At 49.7% G+C, this 20803-nt stretch overlaps 1 protein-coding gene across 11 annotated transcripts in view; it reads left to right on the top strand.

Annotated features, from left to right (window-relative positions):
- FNBP1 (formin binding protein 1) overlaps window positions 1–19006 on the top strand; it is a 1284153-nt gene extending 1265147 nt beyond the window's left edge. For 9 of the 11 annotated variants that reach the window (XM_069609253.1, XM_069609251.1, XM_069609250.1 and 6 more), the window contains one exon: window positions 18804–19006. In XM_069609253.1, the coding sequence (XP_069465354.1) occupies window positions 18804–18862 (59 nt within the window). In that variant the 3' untranslated portion in view covers window positions 18863–19006. Of the gene's footprint in view, window positions 1–4686 lie in introns of all 11 variants that reach the window. The other 2 variants (XM_069609249.1, XM_069609256.1) reach the window with 1 other exon arrangement.
- The last annotated feature ends 1797 nt before the right edge of the window (window positions 19007–20803 follow it).

The raw sequence follows: 20803 nt of genomic DNA, 5'->3' as shown, positions 1-20803 counted from the left end.
GTGCTCTATGGTGTAGTGCTTCGGGTGGATTGCCTACGCCTGAGGGCATCCACGTGTAAACCGTAAGCACCAAGGCAGTGCTCTATGGTGTAGTGCTTTGGGTGGATTGCCTACTCCTCCAGGTATCCACGTGCAATCAGTAAGCACCGAGGCAGTGCTGTATGGTGTAGTGCTTCGGGTGGATTGCCTACGCCTGAGAGCATCCACGTGCAATCAGTAAGCACCAAGGCAGTGCTCTATGGTGTAGTGCTTCAGGTGGATTGCCTGCTCCTCCAGGTATCCACGTGCAATCAGTAAGCACCAAGGCAGTGCTCTATGGTATAGTGCTTCAGGTGGATTGCCTACGCCTGAGGGCATCCACGTGCAATCAGTAAGCACCAAGGCAGTGCTCTATGGTGTAGTGCTTCGGGTGGATTGCCTACGCCTGAGGACATTCACGTGCAATCAGTAAGCACCAAGGCAGTGCTCTATGGTGTAGTGCTTCGGAAGGATTGCCTACGCCTGAGGACATTCACATGCAATCAGTAAGCACCAAGGCAGTGCTCTATGGTGTAGTGCTTCGGAAGGATTGCCTACGCCTGAGGACATTCACATGCAAGCCGTAAGCACCAAGGCATTGCTCTATGGTGTAGTGCTTCGGAAGGATTGCCTACTCCTCCAGGTATCCACGTGCAATCAGTAAGCACCAAGGCAGTGCTCTATGGTGTAGTGCTTCGGAAGGATTGCCTACGCCTGAGGACATTCACATGCAATCAGTAAGCACCAAGGCAGTGCTCTATGGTGTAGTGCTTCGGAAGGATTGCCTACGCCTGAGGACATTCACATGCAAGCCGTAAGCACCAAGGCATTGCTCTATGGTGTAGTGCTTCGGAAGGATTGCCTACTCCTCCAGGTATCCACGTGCAATCAGTAAGCACCAAGGCAGTGCTCTATGGTGTAGTGCTTCGGGTGGATTGCCTACGCCTGAGGGCATCCACGTGTAAACTGTAAGCACCAAGGCAGTGCTCTATGGTGTAGTGCTTTGGGTGGATTGCCTACTCCTCCAGGTATCCACGTGCAATCAGTAAGCACCGAGGCAGTGCTGTATGGTGTAGTGCTTCGGGTGGATTGCCTACGCCTGAGAGCATCCACGAGCAATCAGTAAGCACCAAGGCAGTGCTCTATGGTGTAGTGCTTCAGGTGGATTGCCTGCTCCTCCAGGTATCCACGTGCAATCAGTAAGCACCAAGGCAGTGCTCTATGGTATAGTGCTTCAGGTGGATTGCCTACGCCTGAGGGCATCCACGTGCAATCAGTAAGCACCAAGGCAGTGCTCTATGGTGTAGTGCTTCGGGTGGATTGCCTACTCCTCCAGGTATCCACGTGCAATCAGTAAGCACCAAGGCAGTGCTCTATGGTGTAGTGCTTCGGGTGGATTGCCTACGCCTGAGAGCATCCATGTGTAAGCCGTAAGCACCAAGGCAGTGCTCAATGGTGTAGTGCTTCGGGTGGATTGCTTACGCCTGAGGACATCCACGTGCAAGCCGTAAGCACCAAGGCAGTGCTCTATGGTGTAGTGCTTCGGGAGGATTGCCTACGCCTGAGAGTATCCACGTGCAATCAGTAAGCACCAAGGCAGTGCTCTATGGTATAGTGCTTCAGGTGGATTGCCTACGCCTGAGAGTATCCACGTGCAATCAGTAAGCACCAAGGCAGTGCTCGATATTTTGTAGTGATTAACATGGATAGTCTACTCTTGAGGGAAATTGGCCAGTTATACTGGTTACTCGCAGTCAACCTAAAATTCACAAATCAGAAAAAATATATCATGTGCAAGTGTGATCTGTTCAATGATGTGGATTTATTGTGGTACAATCCTCTTCAGAGAACAGCTAAAACGTGTTTCGACACAAGGTGTTTCTCAAGGCTGTTATGAAAGCATAGCCCTAACAGTAATAATAACATGATAATAACAAAGCAACATAAAATGTGCATACCAAAATCATGAGTTAGGGCCGGAGGACAAAAGGAAGAAGGAATCCAGGAAAAGTCAAAGGGTAAAAAAATACAAATAACACTAGTATTCACTTGTATGAATATAGCTACGTGTCCTCTTAATTTGTGACTGTAAATAGTAGGTAACACAAATTGAAATGACTTTACATTATTGTGAACCAAGAGAAGCACCCACACTCCTGTCATGCGCTTTAGTGGTAAGCTATTCCCATAGCTGGCCATGTGTTGTGACACCTGTGACCATGTAATTGGCATGATATGAACTGGCTGGCTAATTAAGATTGATCATTGTGTACATGCAAGTGGGTTCCAATGAAATACCACTTGGTATGGTAGCATGGGAGCATGAGTGGTGCGTTGGAGTAATGGTAAACACTCACCGAAGGGGTCTAAATGATTTTGCCTGTTTATGGGATAATTGGACTACAGGTCAGTCCTGACGGTGATCATTCAAAATAAATCCTTTATGATGCCAGCTAGTACTCCTGAGGCACTTACTCGTGGGCCATGTCTAGTTCATCAAAACGACGTCGACGTTCAATAATGCTGCTTTAGTAAATAGTTTTCTGGCTGCAAAATTGCCAAGAATCCTGCTGTTAAAATGGTCATGTTAGTGTCATGTTAAAATGGCGCTAGTCTATTGTGAAATGTGGTGCCCCACACTCACTATAGGTCCTTGGCGCTTCAAAGGATTGCGGCAAGATTAATGCGGGAGGCTCTGCTAAAATATATAATCCTGCAAAAAAAACACACAAAGCCTGGGTAACTTGGACAAAGTGTCATGTCTACAAAAAGATTAGTGAGACTGGTGAAAAAGTAGCATGCTCACTTTATAGCGATTAACAGGCATGTGTCCTTGTGTACCGATACCTTGATACTTTCAGAGAGAGAAGGAACTGGGGTATGGGGAGGCATGCAGGCTGGTCAGGGGAAGAGGTCCAGGCCCTCTGTCCTTGTGCATCAGTAGGTTAATCCTTTCAAAGAGAGAAGGAACTGGGATATGGGGAGGCATTCAGGCTGGTCAGGGGAAGAGTTCCAGGCCCTCTGTCCTTGTGTATCAGTAGCTTGATATGTTCAGAGAGAGAAGGAACTGGGATATGGGGAGGCATTCAGGATGGTTAGGGGAGAGTCCCAGGTACTATGTTCTTGTGTACCATTAGCTTGATACTTTCAGAGAGTGAAGGAACTGGGATATGGGGTGGCATGCTGGCCTGTCGGGAGACTCCCAGGCCCTCTGTCCTTGTGTATCAATATGTTCAGAGAGAGAAGGAACTGGGATATGGGGAGGCATTCAGGCTGGTCAGGGGAGAGTCCCAGGCACTCTGTCCTTGTGTATCAATATGTTCAGAGAGAGAAGGAACTGGGATATGGGGAGGCATGCAGGCTGGTCAGGGGAGAGTCCCAGGCACTCTGTCCTTGTGTATCAATATGTTCAGAGAGAGAAGGAACTGGGATATGGGGAGGCATTCAGGCTGGTCAGGGGAGAGTCCCAGGCACTCTGTCCTTGTGTATCAATATGTTCAGAGAGAGAAGGAACTGGGATATGGGGAGGCATGCAGGCTGGTCAGGGGAGAGTCCCAGGCACTCTGTCCTTGTGTATCAATATGTTCAGAGAGAGAAGGAACTGGGATATGGGGAGGCATTCAGGCTGGTCAGGGGAAGAGTTCCAGGCCCTCTGTCCTTGTGTATCAGTAGCTTGATATGTTCAGAGAGAGAAGGAACTGGGATATGGGGAGGCATTCAGGCTGGTCAGGGGAGAGTCCCAGGCACTCTGTCCTTGTGTATCAATATGTTCAGAGAGAGAAGGAACTGGGATATGGGGAGGCATTCAGGCTGGTCAGGGAAAGAGTTCCAGGCCCTCTGTCCTTGTGTATCAGTAGCTTGATATGTTCAGAGAGAGAAGGAACTGGGATATGGGGAGGCATTCCAGGTACTATGTTCTTGTGTACCATTAGCTTGATACTTTCAGAGAGTGAAGGAACTGGGATATGGGGTGGCATGCTGGCCTGTCGGGAGACTCCCAGGCCCTCTGTCCTTGTGTATCAATATGTTCAGAGAGAGAAGGAACTGTGATATGGGGAGGCATGCAGGCTGATCAGGGGAGAGTGTGAAGGAACTGGGATATGGGGTGGCATGCTGGCCTGTCGGGAGACTCCCAGGCCCTCTGTCCTTGTGTATCAGTAGCTTGATATGTTCAGAGAGAGAAGGAACTGGGATATGGGGAGGCATTCAGGCTGGTTAGGGGAGAGTCCCAGGTACTATGTTCTTGTGTACCATTAGCTTGATACTTTCAGAGAGTGAAGGAACTGGGATATGGGGTGGCATGCTGGCCGTCAGGGGAGAGTCCCAGACACTCTGTCCTTGCGTATCAATATGTTCAGAGAGAGAAGGAACTGGGATATGGGGTGGCATGCAAGCCCAGCCTCTAGAGGACTCGTGCATGTACCCAGGCTTCCAAATTGCTTTTGTTTTAATGCTGTGCCAAAGGTGATGGGTCACCCCCTCCGCCACTGCAGGCATCGCGCCAGCCTGCTAGAAGGGGGTCATATGACTAGGAGTTACAAGAGTCACTACGGTGAGTAACTTTACCTTGTTTGGCTGCCCCTTTCCCAGTCTTCGATCCTTCCTTCTGTATCTCAGCGCTTTATTTCTTGTTTCTCTCTTTTTTGTTGTCTTCCCTTCGTGTTGTAGATTCCTAGAGGTGGTGTGCTGGAGCGAGAACTTCGGACGAGCTTTCCACAGAAGGAAACTAAAGCATCACACATTTGGTGTCTTTAAACATTTCTTCCCTGGGAGCGGGCTGCTCTAGGCTGGACGTAGCACTCTAGAACCTAACACAAAACAGTCTTGATGCCGTTGAACATGAACCTGCCGGGCACTGGCTTCTCCTAGCCTGAGTGGACGCTCTCCAGGCAGCCCTTCTCTGGTGCATGCGGTCATTTTGCTCCACTCCACCATTACCCAGAGAAGGGCCTTCCGACCAGTGAAGCGTGGCCCTCGCTGCTTCCCATAGCTTTGCTGCCGCTCTGTAGATGTGCTCTGCTGGCTCCTGCTCTTCATTTCACATGACTTTCTTTTGCTGAAACCTGTGGCAGGGTGCCCGCCACATCATAGGGTATAAGCCACACCCAACGGCAGGCACCCCAGTGTTTGTGAAAATGCCAAATACGACGGCGCGGGTAGCAAATGGTCCTGGCTCCTTCACTGAAGTGTATGTCGGAGACAGGTCCATAACCGTCGGCAGCCGCAAACATTTATTTTTTAAAACAGACAAGTAAACTTTTATATGTACTATGTTTTTTTAATCTGTTTTAGTTGTGTGGAAGCTTGTGGTGTCCACCGTCATTGTTGCAGCTGTGAACACATTGGTTTGTGTCTTTAGGATGTCCTCCTGGTGTCTCTTATGGTCACGTAACCCTGTTTCACCATTGCGTTATTCACCTTTGCTTACCACTGAAGTCAGATTTTCTCCCACTATGTACTGCCCCACAAAGTGGTGTTCATCGGTGGACTCTGGGTGCAGGGGCAACAGCTCTTCCCACTGAGGAGTCGAAGGGGGCCTATTACCAACTAAAGTTCCAATCAGAAAGCTTGGCTAGTAACAACTGTTCACCCTTAAAAACACCCTTTATGATCTGTCGAAATGTATGGCTAGATCTAAGTAAATTCACCACTTTCTGATTTAAAACAAAGAAGTACCCGGAGCCTGCCAGAACAGTGTGTTCTGAGCGGTGGTGCTGCTTTGAAAGGCCAGAACCTGTAATGTGTTACCTAAAGGACAGTTCTGCTGTGCAAGTCATGCTTCTTGGGCGTTGCCTGTATTGTCTATGAAACCTGCCCTGAGCCTGCGACATTAGCCATTATGCCTCTCGCGCCAGACACTAGAGTATCATTATCGCTAAGGATAGCTATAGCGTGAACCTGAGGATATGTTTCCTAAGCCTGTGTGTGATCTGTGCAGGCCCATGAACAGCACTGCTGCGTCTCACCCCCCGCTGTAAATTGCCTATTCTCCAAGTCCTAGCTCTGCTCTATGTGGGGAGATCCTAGAAGATTTTAAAGCTGATGAAAACCCTTGGTCTGATTGTTGAGCCTCTGTGATCTGGGTAAGCTCCGGGGTAGCCTTGCTATCTGACTTGCAGTAAGATCTGGGACGTAGCGCTCGAGACTCCACTAAACTACCAGGGCAACATCGGAGAGCAATTCATGGCCAAGTCAAAGGCACAGGGACCTGATCCTGGCTTCTTATGGGAGCCAGCCCTGTGAGTGACGAGCTGCTCAAATGATAAAACTGCAGCTGTCTACGCGTCTAGGAGCCTGCACAAAGGTTACTTGAAGGCCAGGGTACAGAACATTGGCTTCTGCCCTGTGACTGTCTGGAAAGAGAGGCTGCAGTGACATTAACCTAGAAATAAATAAATAATATAGTTTTGTAAGTTGGGCTATCTGAGTTTCACGTTGGGAAATACTAGGTAAAGTGTAATTGTCCAGAGTGTTTTTGTTATCAATAGCCGGGATATCTTGATATGATGGCAACATCTCGTCCTGCCTTGAAAATCAGCAGGTACTTTGCATAGCAAGTAATGGGAAGTGCTCATGCAGTGGCCCTGCTAGACTCATTGCTACGCTGTTGCTTGCTGCCTGCCTGCTGGCTGAGCTTGCCTATCGCTTGCTTTTCTCAAACACACACTGGTTCGAAGCCCACCCATGTCTGATCTGCCATTGGCTGAGCTCAGGCTGTGTGATCACGCTCTGGCCTTGCTAGGATCTTCCTCCCTCCCCCATCGCAGTACACCACATTAGTTTATAACTTCTTGGGTTGGGCGATAAGCAGGCAAATCCGGGTTCCAAAGAACAAAACATAAAAAGTTAAGCCCCGCCCATCATGCCCAGGTCCATGTGCGGCAAGCCCCTGCGATTGCCAGGACATGCTGAGAGTAGAGGTGCCAACATCTTTGGGCTATCTTCTTCACGCCTGGTGATGTCCGCAGCTGTGCCACTAACATGAGTAGTTTCCTGAGATTGAAAAGCTGAACAGAAAACCACAATCTGATTACCAACAATTTGCCTTTTTCTTTTTCAAAATGCCTAGAAAGCATCCTTGCTCCTTTTGTTCAGTGGAACATAAATCTGGGCCCGCGTTATTTATGTGGATGTCCGGTGTGTGGAGCATACCTCTAAGAAGGGCAAGAAACGGTGCATTAATGTTTGAGAATCTCCCTACACCGTCACCCATAACAAGTTAGTTACCTTTGGTACTACTAGGTGCAATTTGGTCCATAAACGTTTCTAACAGCAACCAGGCGGTGCCTCGGGACTCCTTAGTTGACTTTACCAGGACTTTAGTGCCCTTTGCACCAGAGGTGACCTGTTACCTCTGTTCCCCCATATTGTCCCCATGGTCAACAGTGGAGGAATAGCAGAGTGAGTCTGAGTTCATGAGCAAACAGTGGCATGGCAGGCCTTTCAATGACGAATGATCGTGCCCATCTGAAAGAAAACGTTCAAAGGTAAGTAACTTGTTCTTCGAAGTGCCAAATTCCTTCCACGTGTTCCTCTTTTATGAAAGCTCCCAAAGCCACACAGATAAGGAGGTAGGAAGGGTGTGAGTAAAACCCTCTACAACAGAAGCCGTTGGACTTCTGGTAGTGCCGCCAAGCATTTTCTGCAGCCAGATCATCAAGGAGATAATGTTTAGCTAAGGAATGCCCAAATGCTGCCTGATAGACCCCGGCTGGTGATGCCCTCCGTGAAGGGCAGAGGTACCCACCAAACCTCGAATCCAAAGCGTCTTATGTCATTCAGGCATGTCCTTGTGAGCCAGCTCCTAGCATCCTAGCATGTTTCATGCATTAGCCCATCCACCTGTAAACCGCTTGCTTTGAAGTAGCCTTGGCTTTGCTGTGACCACAAAGCCCATGTAAATTAGTCATCGAAGCAACTTTCGTTAGTCCTTGAAACATAGATTTGTAGGGCCCTTCTAGGGTTCGTTCTGGGGGAAACTCATCAGTCTTTGATAGATATAAAGGGGAAAGAACTTGACACGATTACTCTTTTGTTTCATGTGGAATTCAGATACTGCCTTAAAGAAAAAAGGGCATTGTCCTCAAAGTAACATTCTCTCTGGAAAGCATATGGCAATCAAAAAAGCAACCTTTAAGGAAAGCAATTGTAAAAGGCCAAGAATACAAAAATGCATAGAGCCAGCATCAAGCAATTTCAGGTCTCATAAATTTACCACAAAGGGCTTTGAGTAGAAAGAATTTGTGAGGCCTTTATAGACATTTAAAACCATGCAGTTCGAAAAGTAGGACCCTTCCTCTAGTGTCCAAATTTGGCCAAGGGAAGCAAACTCTACAGAGTAGTACCCGTGGGGCGCAAAAGCCGGTCAATGCCCTAATGCCGACAAACAGATGAACTTGTGTCGGTGACAAGAATAGATCGACTTGGTGGATGGGTGGCTTACAGAGCATCACACAAAGAACCTCCTCACAGCAAGTGAAATATTGATATCTCACTGTCTCAATAACCAGGGATTCATTTTAGCATCCTGGAATTGGGTTGAAGAATCCTTCCGCAAGCCTTCTCCAGGAGATCTTCCTTCCATAAGATCCTCCAATATGGGCACGTCGCATTTCCAGCTGGACTGGTTACCAGGTCCCCAGCGCCCAGTCAAGAGCAATCAAGATCATAGTTGCTCCACTCTGCTTCAAGGTCCTCAGCACCAAGGAATACACAGGAATATGTACAACCGCTCCACCTTCCAGTGAATCACCCGTGTATCCCCCATTGGAGCAGTCTTTTCTGGAAGTGAAGAGGTTAATCTGGAGAAATGCATCTCTTCTACAATCTCTCTGTTCAGTTCCCACTTGTGTGAGACTCCTCAGAGCATCCTCTTGAGTCTTCAGATAGCTGACAACACGAGCCCCGTCACAGCCATCTTGTTGATCGTCCAGACCATAGAGGCATGGCACAACCCCCACACTGCCCTTCTTGTTGATTTAGTACATGGCAGCATGATTGTTGATGAGGATGTGGACAGTCAAACTGCTGATTGATGGTAAAAAGAACTGCAAAACAAAACAAACTACCCTGATCTCCAGCAAATTGATATAGTAGGACTTGTCATGACCTTCCAGCAGACCATCCCCTATCGGATACAGCAGGTGTGCTCCCCAACCCAGCATCTATCACCAGCATGACTGAATGACAGCGCTGACATAATGGGACCCCACGAAGACGGTTGGTCATGTGAGATGGCCAGGATAAGACCCCTCATTCCCTCAATGAACAGGGACCACCGACTCCCCCAAGGACAACACCCACAATCTTGCCTCTGAAACTATGAAGATGGCAGAGGCCATTAGTCCTAGTATGCTCCAGAAAGTCCTGGCCCAGGTGTTCCATGTTTGGTTGGAATAGAACTGCTGTAGTGTGAATGTTGGTCCCTCTCTCTGCGAGGAAACATCATGCCTCACTCTGTATGCCGGTCTTCTCTGATGGACTGGAGTCGTGTGGATGTTAGGAAGGTCTTTTTTCCGGTTGAATGAAGAACCCAGAGAATGTGGTCTATCGAGGTTCTTGACCGCTCCCTCTTCAAGGTTAACAAAGACACTTACCTTCTCATTGCTTGGTTAGTCTGCCACCGCCATGACGTGCATGAACACTCAAGGTATAGAACCGAGCCCAAGAACGATCATGGCAAGCTGGTAATGGGTGCTTCCCACCACAAAACAACCTTTGGCGTGGATAGAGATTTGAAAAGGACATGTCCTGCAGCTCCAAAGCTTGGGAGATCTCAGCATGGGTCAGTATCTTGAACTTATCTTACTGGACAAGCTTGTTCAGGATCCTCAAATCCCGAATGGGTCTGACATGCCCATCCTTTTGGGGATGAAGAGATAGAGGGTTATACCAGCTGTACCAGACCTCTGCGAATCAAACAAGCTTCACTGCTCCCCTCAACAGCTAATATGGGATCTCTTCCAAGAGGGGCGGTTCTGGAGGACCATGGAGGTGGCCTCTGAAAGACCCAAAGGCAGTATTCCTGGGTCACTGGAGGACCAAGCGATTAGATGTTATCACCGGGAGGCAAGAACTTGTCATAAAACAGCCTGCTCCTGCCCACCCCACAGTAGATTTGTAGATACATGTTAAGTCTTTAAAGAGTCTTTGCCGTTGGGGAACGGCACATACGTTTGGTATCTGCCCTTCCCAGCCCCTCTGCCTCTGAATGGATGAAAATACTGTCTTCCTTGCTGATGTTGGACATGGTGGTCTTGACTGCACCCTCTTCCTTTGGGAAGGAGTAGGGTGGGAAGGAGTAGGGTCAGCAGCGGCCCCTGCCAGATAAGAAAGCAGGAGAAAGTGCAGGATGCTGAAAGCCCAAGGGTCTTGGCTATTGCACTAGAAGCCTCACATTTTTGGCAACTGAAAGGCATGTCCATTAACTAGGCTTGAACATCCTGGGTGAGATTTTACATCTTCATCCAAGAGTGAGGACGGACACCAGTGCCAGCACCCATTGACCTCACCACAGTCTGCGGTATCAAGGCCTGCTTATAGCGCTTCTTAGAAGTTCCCCAGCCATTTCAACTGCTGGAGCTCAGGGGTAGATGTTATACTGGATCATTAGCTGTATTCTGAAGTGAATGGGAAGTTCAGGCCCGCGTCCATAAATGAGATGGCTGTGGCAGCCAGAACCACAAACATCTCTGGGATTGTGTGTGGAGGTAGGAACTTCAGATCCATAGGTGTAGGAGGCCTGGTCCACACTATCATGACAGGTGGGCTGCGGGCTAACGCAGTGCCAGTATCTATCTCGGAGTCTGGGCAAGTGCGTCCCTTAACTCCTCTGCCAGGTCTAGTAGGGCAGGCTCAACACATTCATCAATTGGGAACTCTTTTGGTAGGGAAATGTTCAACAGATCCCGGATGGTTGGAGGCCATGAGATATGCTTTCTCATACTGCTCGCCAAAAATACCTTGAAGTATCACTATGGAGGTACATCTGACCAACGCGGGGCTCCAGCGCCAGCTTCCTACTGGAGGTACCAGTAGGAAGCAACGCTAGAGACAACAGTGTCATCGACACCAGATTGCTCAGCACCGAACTCAGAGGAGAGGTCTTAGAAATGCATTGGTAACCTTTGGACTTGCCTTCGCCATCCTAAGGAGAAACACCAGTCACTAAAGTCGTAGGGGGGCAGAAGGGTCTCCTTGAACACTTTCTGCATGATTACCCTATAGGTCTCCGACTAGATGCTAGTGGTGTGTTCATGGACTAGACCTCCTAGGCCTGGATCTGTCACTGTTTCCTTGGCAACGACGGGTGCATGCAGAAAGCTGTCTCTTCCCTTTCATCTTCTTGTGCTTCCCTTTCCTCGGTACTAGAAGGACCCTCGAGGGCACCTTCAGCTTGCCCCAGGTAGATAGACTTTCTGGGAGTTTTCTGTGGGGTCTGTTTCCTACCGCTGGCCAAAAACACTTTTGCATCTCGCTTTTGCAATGCTTTGGAATGCTCTGACGGTCATGATTTGCACCCTAAACCCCTTGCAGGGCTTAAAGCCCAACTTGCGTGGGGATATGATGAGGTTTTGACAAAAAATAAGTGACTTATCCTGAAAAATCTCTAGAATGACCACCGAAAAAGGAAATGCAGTATCTGGGCTCCCGTTGCACCATGTACTTGCACACAGTGGATGCCTCTTTCAATAGTCAGCCAAGTGGCGCCACAGACTGCGCTTGGACGACTTTTCAAAGGTGAGGAAGATGTGGAACTTTATACTCTTTTTGACTCGCTGAGAAATGTGGACACAAAGCATTAGACTCCCAGGCCAAAGAAAGACACTACAACTTGGCTTAGGTTTAAGTTTGGCCACATCCAGCCCATTATTATTCAATGTTGGGGTGTCAAATTAATAGGGGGGAATCCCCCTTTAGAAGTGTACACCTGCTTCCACCTGCTTCCACCTGCCACCAAGATGATGGCATTGTATGGGGCACGTCTCGGGGCCTTCTGAGACGCATCCCCCTTCCATCATGAGTCTGCTATGCTCCCCACTCCCCTGGGCCTATCTCTGGTTATATTTAGTTACTTGTAAGTTGGGTCGGATCTCCCAACATGTTCATATCTTGACGCAATAAGAGCTTCTCAATGTATCTCGGTCCCGTGCTGCTCAACGGCAGACCATGGAAGGTGGCACAATAACAGTTGATGGGCGCTGTATAATAGTGTTGCTTGGCCTCTCGGTTCCAGTGGCTTATGTTTGCTATCTGGGTAGCTTGCTAAATAAGAGCCTACCGACTCCGGGGAAGTTGGTGTCACCAGGTGCCTCAACTGGTACTTCCAAAGCTGGCAAGCCATTAAGACCTCCCTGGCTGAGCAGCACCCCCACCACCTCCATGGACAAATCGCACAACACTCCCATAAACATTAGGAGTCCTCACCAACATACATCCATATCATGCATGTACACACATACCTCCTGCGTACATCTCAAAGAGCTGACCTCGGGCTCTGGCAGAAGGTGGCAATACAATATGAAAAACATCTTTTGGGAGGGGACCAATCCTGCTCTTTAAAAGTCTGCTTTGGCCCTTGTGACTAGTCATTCATCCCAGATGCCCTCAGTATTCTTTCCAACTCGTCCTTGCCAAGAGCACAAACACCCTCAGCTCAACGACCTCTGGGGCAAAGTAAGTGAGGTGGTATCCCCTTGAGACCAGCTGATAGTTGAATTTCATGAGGTGCTTTGGCCAAGAGATGACTGTAGCACTTGTAGCAGCACCCTAATATCTTTGGGTCTCCCCCTACGCCTGCTGCTGCTGCAGCCTCAGATGATGCCCCAATTCTGAATAATTATGTTCTGTGCGTGAAGGGTCGACACCAATGCGAGTGACATCCCATCCTTGTGTACCAACTGGCACTTCCCGTCTCAGCGCTGCCCCTGCAATAATCCTTTGTCATTGATACTAGACAAGTGCTCCCTTAGTGTATTGGCTTTCAGCGAGACCTCTTCCCACTCTGGTACGTTTTCAACACTGGGAACATTAAACCCATCCTGTCCTCCTCTAGCCATCCATCGTCCCTATGTGCCACACTGCTGTCAGCGCCCCCCCCCCCCCTTATGTAGCGCCAGCTCGCCAATCCTAAGGGTCTCAGAAATGCTGTTAAAAAGGTGCACCACATTGACAGCATCCCTTCACGTTCCCTGCAAGCTTTGCAAACGCTCTTCCAAAAGAGCAAATGAGGCATCGAGATGCTGGAACTAGTGTATGCACCCTGTAAGACTGGTATTCCCTCGGGGCCACAATGTGCCTCACTATTGATGACTCGCCAGTAACTTTCCTTCTGCTCATTGGTCTCATTCCTCTGCATCTTCCCCAACCTTACGCATTGCCTTTTTCCGCTCTTCTGCTAGCCCTTCTCCTCTTTCTTTTGCCCTCCTTCACTTGACAACTTTTCCCTTTCCAAACTCCTCCTCTCCAACCTCATCCTCTCTTCTCCATATCTACCTTCTTTTCCTCTTTCTCTGATGTCAGCCTCTTTGTCAGCCCTGTCTCTCTCTCCTTATCTCATCTCCATTTTTCTCTGTGTTGTTTATGTATTCTCTTACTCATCTTCTCTTACTTCTCTTGCTCTCATCTCCTCTTCCTCTCTAGCTCCTTTCCTTGTCCGGTCTTACTTGTCTTCGTTTAACCTGACCTGGATCCCGCTCTACTCCGCCCTGCCCCGATTGGACATCTTTGCTTGCGGTACCTGCACTCTCGTCATCCAGGTCTGGATCCTGCTCTACTCTGCCCTGCCCCGATCAGACATCTTTGCTTGCTGTACCTGCACTCTCGTCATCCAGGTCTGGATCCCGCTCTGCTCCTCCCTGCCCCGGTCGGACATTTTGCTTGCTGTACCTGCACTCTCGTCATCCAGGTCTGGATCCCGCTCTGCTCCTCCCTGCCCCGATCGGACATCTTTGCTTGCTGTACCTGCACTCTCGTCATCCAGGTCTGGATCCCGCTCTGCTCCTCCCTGCCCCGATGGGACATCTTTGCTTGCTGTACCTTCACTCTCGTCATCCAGGTCTGGATCCCGCTCTGCTCCTCCCTGCCCTGATCGGACATCTTTGCTTGCTGTACCTCAACTATCGTCATTCAGGTCTGGATCCCGCTCTGCTCCTCCCTGCCCTGATCAGACATCTTTGCTTGCTGTACCTGAGCTATCGTCATCCAGGTCTGCATCACGCTCTGCTCCTCTCTGCCCTGATTGGACATCTTTGCTTGCTGTACCTGAACTATCGTCATCCAGGTCTGGATCCCGCTCTGTTGCTCCCTGCCCTGATCGGACATCTTTGCTTGCTGTACCTGCACTATCGTCATCCAGGTCTGGATCCTGCTCTAGTCCGCCCTGCCCTGATCGGACATCTTTGCTTGCTGTACCTGCAATAGCGTCATCCAGGTCCCACTTGGTCACCATCTTGATCTCAAGTTCATTGCCTACACCCCTCACTCCTGCTTGCCCGCGCTGTCCCTTCCTCTACTTCCCACCCTTGTCCCACTAACTCCTTCATCCTCTGTTCCACCGTTGCAGGGTCCTGGACCCACATTGAAGAGGAGTGGGTGGGCTACCCCCTTCAAAAGGACAAAACTCACAAAGGAGAAAGGCCAGGTCAAAATGAGATGGGACAGAGAAAGGGAGGGTTCCGCGCATGAACTAGGCTTTATTCAGCTCTGTGTCCTTCCCAACTGCAGCGTGATGGCCTGTAAGCAAGTGGTTCTCCATCACTGCCCCTCCATAACGTAACACTCCAAATAGTTTCACTTTATTCAAAATCAAAAGTATGTACTGAGTTGTTTTCTAGCATAAGGGCATGGATTTTAGCCCTATCATCCAGCACTGCCTTTGCAGGCCGGGCTTTGTTGCCATCTAGACTAAATAACCTTCTACTCGCCTTTTGCCTTTAGCTGGTCCAGGCTTTAAAGCAGACAGAGCAGTCGATGCCTCTAGGACTGGGTTTAAACTCATTGTGGTAACATGTATGTTGTAGAGTGCACAGATGACTGCCACCTTGGGCCGCACTGCCATGCACCTTAAGTAATTTAAGTGCCTTCAGTCAATTGGTGCACAGTATTCCCCACAATGCACCGGTTTGGCATTACGCCATGAGCATCCTTTTGGATGCCTGGCTTCCTAGAAGGGAGGATTTGGGAAAAGAGTCGAAGGAGCAACCAGACTTATTTCTATTACTTGACTTTAGGGAGCCGGGCCATCAGCACCAGAGCGCTCTACTCTCTGGAATGTCTTCCTGCAGTCACACATTTTTAGAGTCTTTTATTGTGGTACCCCTCTGTGGAAAGGGTTGCAAGAAGCCCTGGTCCCCCTCTCCCACATCCTCGCTGGGCTGCCGAGGTCACATGGACACACTATAAAGGGTACACAGGCCTCTGCTGTGCAGGAGGGCCCCTTCCCCTGAATTCCAAAGTAAGAAGACTTTCGAATGGGAAATGTTCAAATAGGACCACCATGGTGAGAGCTCTGCCCCAGTCATGCAGGCATGCATCATGTCCATCCCTGAACCTCGTGGGAGGCGGCCATGCATTGTGGGGTCTGAGAGAATCCGCCATTCCGCTGGGCTTTAAAGGGGCCCCGACTGATTGAGAGGCTGGGAGGACGTATTGACCATGCATTGCTACCGCTCCGGGCAGGTCCGCTGATTATTTGAAAAGGATCCATTTGTTCAAAGTGAAAAATTGTTATTGCAAATGAGAATTGAATTCCGAGCCTGTTCTGCTCGATTGTCATGTAACACTGTAATGTTTGAGCAAGGATAGTGTGATAGGCAACAGGACAGTGCCATCAGAACCCTTCAGTCTGTATGGGACCCCTGCTCCTTGCCCCATATCCACGGCCTGTGCACACCCACTAGTGTCTCCAGATCCATTTGCACACCCAATAGTGTCTCCAGAGCCGTTTTCTTCACACCCAGTAGTGTGCCCAGGTCCCTTTGCACACCCTCTAGTGGCTCCAGATCCATTTGCACACCCAATAGTGTCTCCAGAGCCGTTTTCTTCACACCCAGTAATGTGTCCAGGTCCCTTTGCACACCCTCTAGTGGCTCCAGATCCATTTGCACACCCACTAGGGTCTCCAGAGCCGTTTCCTTCACACCCAGTAGTGTGTCCAGGTCCCTTTGCACACCCTCTAGTGGCTCCACTTTGTGATGTTGCCAGAACCCTTGGCACACTTATTGTGGGATCATGTTGCACATTCAGCAGTGTTTGTAGAGCTCCTTGCCAGTAGAATACTATACAGTGTACACTTGCACTCCCGATGGTTTGCTGCACTGAGTTCTGGCACACTCAGGAGTCTGCCCAGTCACGTTCCTGCTCCCAGAGTGCTTCACACACTCGGCCATCTGCCCAGGTCATTTTCCTGCTCCCAGAGTGCTTCACACACTCAGCCGTCTGCCCAGGTCATTTTCCTGCTCCCGGAGTGCTTCACACACCCAGCAGTCTGGCCAGGTCATTTTCCTGCTCCCAGAGTGCTTCATGCACTCAGCATTCTGCCCAGATCACGTTCCTGCTCCCAGAGTGCTTCACACACTCGACCATCGGCCCAGGTCATTGTCCTACTCCCAGAGTGCTACACACATTCAGCCGTCTGCCCAGGTCATTTTCCTGCTCCCGGAGTGCTTCACACACCCAGCAGTCTGCCCAGGTCATTTTCCTGCTCCCAGAGTGCTTCATGCACTCAGCATTCTGCCCAGATCACGTTCCTGCTCCCAGAGTGCTTCACACACTCGACCATCGGCCCAGGTCATTGTCCTACTCCCAGAGTGCTACACACACTCAGCCGTCTGCCCAGGTCATTTTCCTGCTCCCGGAGTGCTTCACACACCCAGCAGTCTGCCCAGGTCATTTTCCTGCTCCCAGAGTGCTTCATGCACTCAGCATTCTGCCCAGATCACGTTCCTGATCCCAGAGTGCTTCACACACTCGACCATCGGCCCAGGTCATTGTCCTACTCCCAGAGTGCTACACACACTCAGCCGTCTGCCCAGGTCATTTTCCTGCTCCCAGAGTGCTTCACACACTCAGCAGTCTGCCCAGGTCATTTTCCTGCTCCCAGAGTGCTTCACACTGTGCAGTTTGCCCAGGTCATTTTCCTGCTCCCAGAGTGCTTCACACACTTTTCAGAATGCCCAGGTCATTTTCCTGCTCCCAGAGTGCTTCACACACTTTGCGGTCTGCCCAGATCCCTTCCCTGCTCCCAGAGTACTTCACACTGTGCAGTCTGCCCAGGTCATTTTCCTGCTCCCAGAGTGCTTCACACAGACTGCAGTCTGCCCAGATCCCTTTCCTGCTCCCAGAGTGCTTCACACACACTGCTGTCTACCCAGGTCATTTTCCTGCTCCCAGAGTGCTTCACACACTTTGCAGTCTGCCCAGATCCTTTTCCTGCTCCCAGAGTGCTTCACACACTTTTCAGAATGCCCAGGTCATTTTCCTGCTCCCAGAGTGCTTCACACACTTTGCAGTCTGCCCAGATCCCTTTCCTGCTCCCAGAGTACTTCACACTGTGCAGTCTGCCCAGGTCATTTTCCTGCTCCCAGAGTGCTTCACACACACTGCAGTCTGCCCAGATCCTTTTCCTGCTCCCAGAGTGCTTCACACTGTGCAGTCTGCCCAGGTCATTTTCCTGCTCCCAGAGTGCTTCACACACTTTGCAGTCTGCCCAGATCCTTTTCCTGCTCCCAGAGTACTTCACACATTCTGCAGTCTGCGTGTCTCCGTTAAACTGACCCCAAACCACTTAATACACTCCTCCGCCTGCAAGGGGTGGAGTTACATGTTCCGCTTTGTTCCCAGAGCGCTGTACACACTCCCATTTCACTTGTATCTTCTTTCACAAACACAATGTTACCAGGCTCTTTGCACATTAGCAGATTCATCTGCACACACTGCACTGCCCACAGAGCTGTCACACATCGGTCTGTTTCCAATTCCTTGCACATGCAGTAGTGTTAGCAGAGCTCCCAGAAATCTCCTTGCTCTTCTAACAACTCCTTACACTCGCAACAGTGGATGAAGGGGACCCTTGCACACATCACTATCGCCCGAACTGCCTATACCCCCTGCACAATCAACATAGCCCCTTGTCCACCCCTCAGCAGGGACGGGTACCACTAGTTCCTTGCACGCTCACCAGAAGCTACATAAGCACTCCAAAGTCCACCCACAAGGATTAAGTCACGGGCGGGGCTCTTGCACACTCTGCAGGCACACCAGAGCGCCTTACACACTTGGCGACCACAAGAGTTCCTTGCACGCTCTGCAGTCATCTGAGCTCCTTATATACTGGGGCATACTAAGCACCGCCACACCAGAGCTTCTTGCACGCTCAGCTAGGTCACCAGAGCTCACAGAACACCCCTTTCTGCAAAACCTCCTGCCTCCTTTTCCGTGCCATGAAGCAATTCACGCCACATGCGCACAGTCATGAAAACCACTTACACAGCCATGCCACTTGTGCACATTGCCACTTGTAAATAGGCAGGAGCGAGATGGTGTGTACGGAAGCTTACATTGATGTATATGTCAAGATTTTTTAAAAGCTACATGTGTTTCTGCTGTCACCGTTCCACTGCTTGAAATGTCAGACTTGAAGTCAGCCAAACTGATATTTTAGCCGAATGGTGTTGAGCACTTTTCTGTATTATTTTGTATTCTGTTTTTGTGTTTGTGTTGTTGACGCTCTGAACTCTGCATTTGTGATAGCAACGCTCCTATGTCCCCCTTCCTTGTTTTAAAAGTTGACCGGACGGAGTCCAGCTTCCTAACGTGTCTTTTCAGCAGCTGGGAGAGTGGATGACCGTCACTGGATGCAGAGGGCGGCTGGAGCCGCACACACAGCCCAGAAGTGTTTAACACAGAAGCATGTCCAGATGTTGCCATTCAGTTCCAAGAACTGCCGCTTTGCCATAAATAAAAAATATATATATATATAATATACTGACCTCGGTTGAATTGTGTCATTTGTCATTGGCTCCACAAAAAGAAACTTGGAAGAAGCTGTCTCATATCTCTTTGCGTGTAGCTGCCTCAACACCAGGTGAGTGATAACACCACTGAGGGAGGGTTCTTTTGGCTGCTGGCTGTGCACAGGGCATGTGTGCAGGGCGAGAGGGGTTTGCTGTGGGCACAGAGGTCATTGAGGATGTGTGAGGGATGTTGGCGGAACTGGGAAGAATTCAAATGGATTTCTTCCCACACTAATTGCTAATTTTAGATATATATCTATCGTCAAGCGCTAGCTGCCTTCAGGATCTTTTTAATTCACCTGACGGTGCCTGGGCCCCCAAAAGAGGCGCCTCGGTCCTTTAACCCGGCGCTAGTTCCTCTGCGATGGCCACATGTTTGAAACCAGCCTACTTGCCAAAAAAGCAGCCTCTCACACCCACGCATCCAGACTTCCTGAGAGTCGTGTGGTCAAAGTCAGCCATGTTTCTATCCTTGTCCCCAGGTAGGGACAGCAAGACATTGGGTGCTTTTGGGTGTAAGGTGTTTGCATCTGGCAGCCTGGCCAGCTGATCCCTGGCTAAACACACTGTTTGTGGAATGTCCCCAGGCCTCAGATGAAGGTCTGTTTCACTTCCCTTGTTAATGGTGGTCACTTCGGCCTAGACATGGATACTGTGTGACTAGAGCCATGGGTACGGCTCTGTCACCTGATGACATTTGTGGATGGTTATGTCCTGTATTGCTGTTCCTGACGTCCAGGCTAAGCTCCTGCATATGCTCTTTGTTGACCTCTTTCGTAGAGGGTGGTAGGTGGTTCCAGGCCAGGAAGAGAGGGCGGACACCCGATAAGCTTGACTCCAATCAACTAGGTTCACAGAAATTCCAAGAGAAGGTTCTGGATCTTCCATTTGAAGGAAAAGAGCTTTTCCACAACTCTTCTGATGATGAGCTTGCCAAGACTAAGGTGAGTACCTTGATGGCAAAATCGCTACCCGTCCTCACAAAAGCCAGGAAAATCTTCTCATACCCAGAAGTTGGACTTTCGTTCCAGATACTTCACAGGTTTTTGCAGGTTCCAGGAGCGGAAGTCATGGCAGCCAGACAGATGCCTTGGGGGCCCTTGGCGCAAATAGAGAACAAGTGGTTGAGGTGGGGGTGGGGGGCTTCTCCCACTCATTCTCCACCTCAGGTGCCCATACACCCTCTTTGGATAAAAAACCCAAATGATGGTTCGGAATGGTCCCACGTGACTGTGGTAGGGGGGCGCATTTCTCTACATCTGGAGGCTTGGTGGACCATCACAAAGGATCCTTGAGTTCTGTCGGTAATCCGTTCGGGTTTCCGTCTCCCTCTCCTGCTAGTTACCCCTTCACGTCCTCCACTGACACATACAGGATCTCCTTCTCTTCATGGACTTAAGGGCAATAGAACCAGTCCTTCCGGCAGAAGTGGGTGGGGGCTTCTACTCCCGCATATTTATAGTGCCGACATCCAACCAGGCTGGCCTGCGCACTATTTTAAACCTGTCTGAATTCAATATCCACATTCCACAGGAAAGATTCAAGATGCTCATGCCTGCGCAGATCTGCTAGTCTCTGGTAAAAGACAATTGGTTCTGTATAGTGGATCTTCAGGATACGTACCTTCACATCCCAATATGGCCCCAGCTCCTCAAATACCTTTGGTTTTCAGTTGGGAGCGAACATTTCCAGAACAGAGTCCCTTCGGACTGAGCTCAGTGCCAAGAGTCTTTTCCAAAATGATGGGGGTAATAGCAGCTTTTCTTAGGCTT

Source organism: Ambystoma mexicanum, chromosome 8 (genome assembly GCF_040938575.1).
Source record: "Ambystoma mexicanum isolate Mex_15411 chromosome 8, UKY_AmexF1_1, whole genome shotgun sequence".
Taxonomy (NCBI): domain Eukaryota; kingdom Metazoa; phylum Chordata; class Amphibia; order Caudata; family Ambystomatidae; genus Ambystoma; species Ambystoma mexicanum.
This window is presented reverse-complemented; position numbering and strand designations above follow the sequence as displayed.